Source organism: Austrofundulus limnaeus, unplaced genomic scaffold (genome assembly GCF_001266775.1).
Source record: "Austrofundulus limnaeus strain Quisiro unplaced genomic scaffold, Austrofundulus_limnaeus-1.0 Scaffold2351, whole genome shotgun sequence".
Taxonomy (NCBI): Eukaryota; Metazoa; Chordata; class Actinopteri; order Cyprinodontiformes; family Rivulidae; genus Austrofundulus; species Austrofundulus limnaeus.
Genome location: NW_013954753.1, coordinates 7,052 through 9,003, shown reverse-complemented (window position 1 = coordinate 9,003; position 1,952 = coordinate 7,052). Strand labels below are relative to the sequence as shown.

Below are 1,952 nucleotides of genomic sequence, written 5' to 3'. Positions count from 1 at the left end.
GGTAGTAAACAGGAAGTGAAACTTGCTAACTAGCAGAGGCTAATCATCTCGGGACAATGTAGTGATTTTTTTCGTGAATGCCTTGCTATTGAGCAAGTTGTAATTATTCTATCTATTCTGCTAGTACAGGCTATGTTTAATGCTGCCAGGAGACGTAGGGAAATAAACGTAATGTTAAACTACGCAGCAGAAAGACACGTGCAACTACGCAGGGCTCCATACACATGGGAGAGACGACGTAATAAATATTTCTGGGAGGTAATAGTGGACCAACATTTCACAGCTATGGTTGCAACATTTCAGAATGTCGAAGACGACTTTTCAGCTGTTGTGCAACTTAATCGGTCCATAAATCCAGAAACAGCTGAACGTCACGTGAGGTAAATATGCACTACGTCAGAATTTATTCAGCAAACGTGTTTCCATCTCCCGTTTTGCGCATTAACTACTTTGCGAATCATCCAAAAACCACCTCAAGTGAGCGTAAAAACTTTTTAGARAATTGAGGATTTTTTTTTCAAATTTTGCTGTTTCCATCTGACTTTTTTTYGCATTTTTAATGCGACACTTCTAAACGCGCATCAAAAAGCCTTGATGGAAACACAGTTAATAAGCCATAAAACAGGACACTGAACAGCAGCGAGGAAAACTTTTTTACACAACGGTTTTATGTTGATGTTTTAACATTAATCAGAAGACGTGTTTGAGAGAAGCTGTACCTTGTTCAAGTCTGAACAAAGTTCTTTCCAGACTTTCCTTGTTGTTCAGCATAAGGACTCTGATTTGCTTCAGGTGCTGAGGCAGCATTATGTGGTTCTGCTCAAAGTGAACAGGGTCGTGGTCTCCTGTCAGAGGACAAAAACACAAGTTCAGTCCCTGAAAGATGGAGCTAAACACAAGCTATTTATTGAAATGAAGAAAGAAATAATATGCACGCCAGGTTTGGATGAGTGAACGTGAACCTGTTTAATTAAGACCAAATAACTGTAAGAAATATTTTGTGTTCGTTAACTGAAATCGTGACAAAACCACATAATATTGAATAGATTAAAATGTGACAATAATATGGACCATACAACCCAGATCTGGTAGGAGTGGAGCTTTATTGCTTGAGCTGAAGCATTCGGAGCAACGCTGGCTACAAGCCGGCCTTCCGGTCCTTGTATACAGAGTCTTCAGTGCCTGGTGCGCCCCCTGCAGGCCTACGGCTGCATTGCAGACCACTCGAACAAACAATGCCTTCCCTTATAAATTAATAACGGTCTTTCAATGTGTTGATGATGTTTCGGGCATGTACCTAAACTATTTTAATCAGAAGTTAACAATAGTTACACAATGGATTATAAAAGTTAATACTTAAAAGGAAAACTAAGAAAATGGTGTAGCCACTGTGGCAGAGAAACATGTAGTGTTTGCACCAAACCAACACAACTGTGCACTAGCCTTAGGCTGTGTAGCAAAACTTAAGTCTAATGACATTTCTGCACGTGAAAACAGGAATTTAAAGATTAGTTATGAGAGTGCCACCAGAGCAAAACAATAAAAATCAATATTTTATAAAGTGAAGGAAGTGGTTTTAAAACATGTTTTCATGTTTTTATAGAATTTATGTTGCATTGTTTTAAATTTCTAAATCAGGGCTTCTTAACCTTTTTGACCTTGGGCCACAATTTGTTGAACATAAAGTGACACGAGGCCCAGTCAGACATTACCAATATATGGATCAAAATGATAATTATTCTAAATCTTGGTTTAATTTTTATTGTATTTCCATCATAACTAAACTATCATAACTAACATAACTAAATTAAATACACTTACAGATTAAAAGTAAAACTCCTGTCAAATAATCACAAGACATGATTATGACAAACGTTGGAACGTTGGTTTGAGAGAGGAGTAAAAGAAGCCATTTTTGTGAAGAAAGACCGTCCATCATTAAACAGAGGTGG

At 37.6% G+C, this 1,952-nt stretch overlaps 1 protein-coding gene across 1 annotated transcript in view; it reads right to left on the bottom strand.

Annotated features, from left to right (window-relative positions):
- LOC106510843 (glycogen debranching enzyme) overlaps positions 1-1,952 on the bottom strand; it is a gene marked incomplete at its 3' end in the record, with an annotated part of 17,402 nt that overhangs the window by 14,321 nt on the left and 1,129 nt on the right. The window contains 1 exon segment of the mRNA XM_013999568.1: positions 720-845. Coding sequence (XP_013855022.1) covers positions 720-807 — 88 coding nt within the window.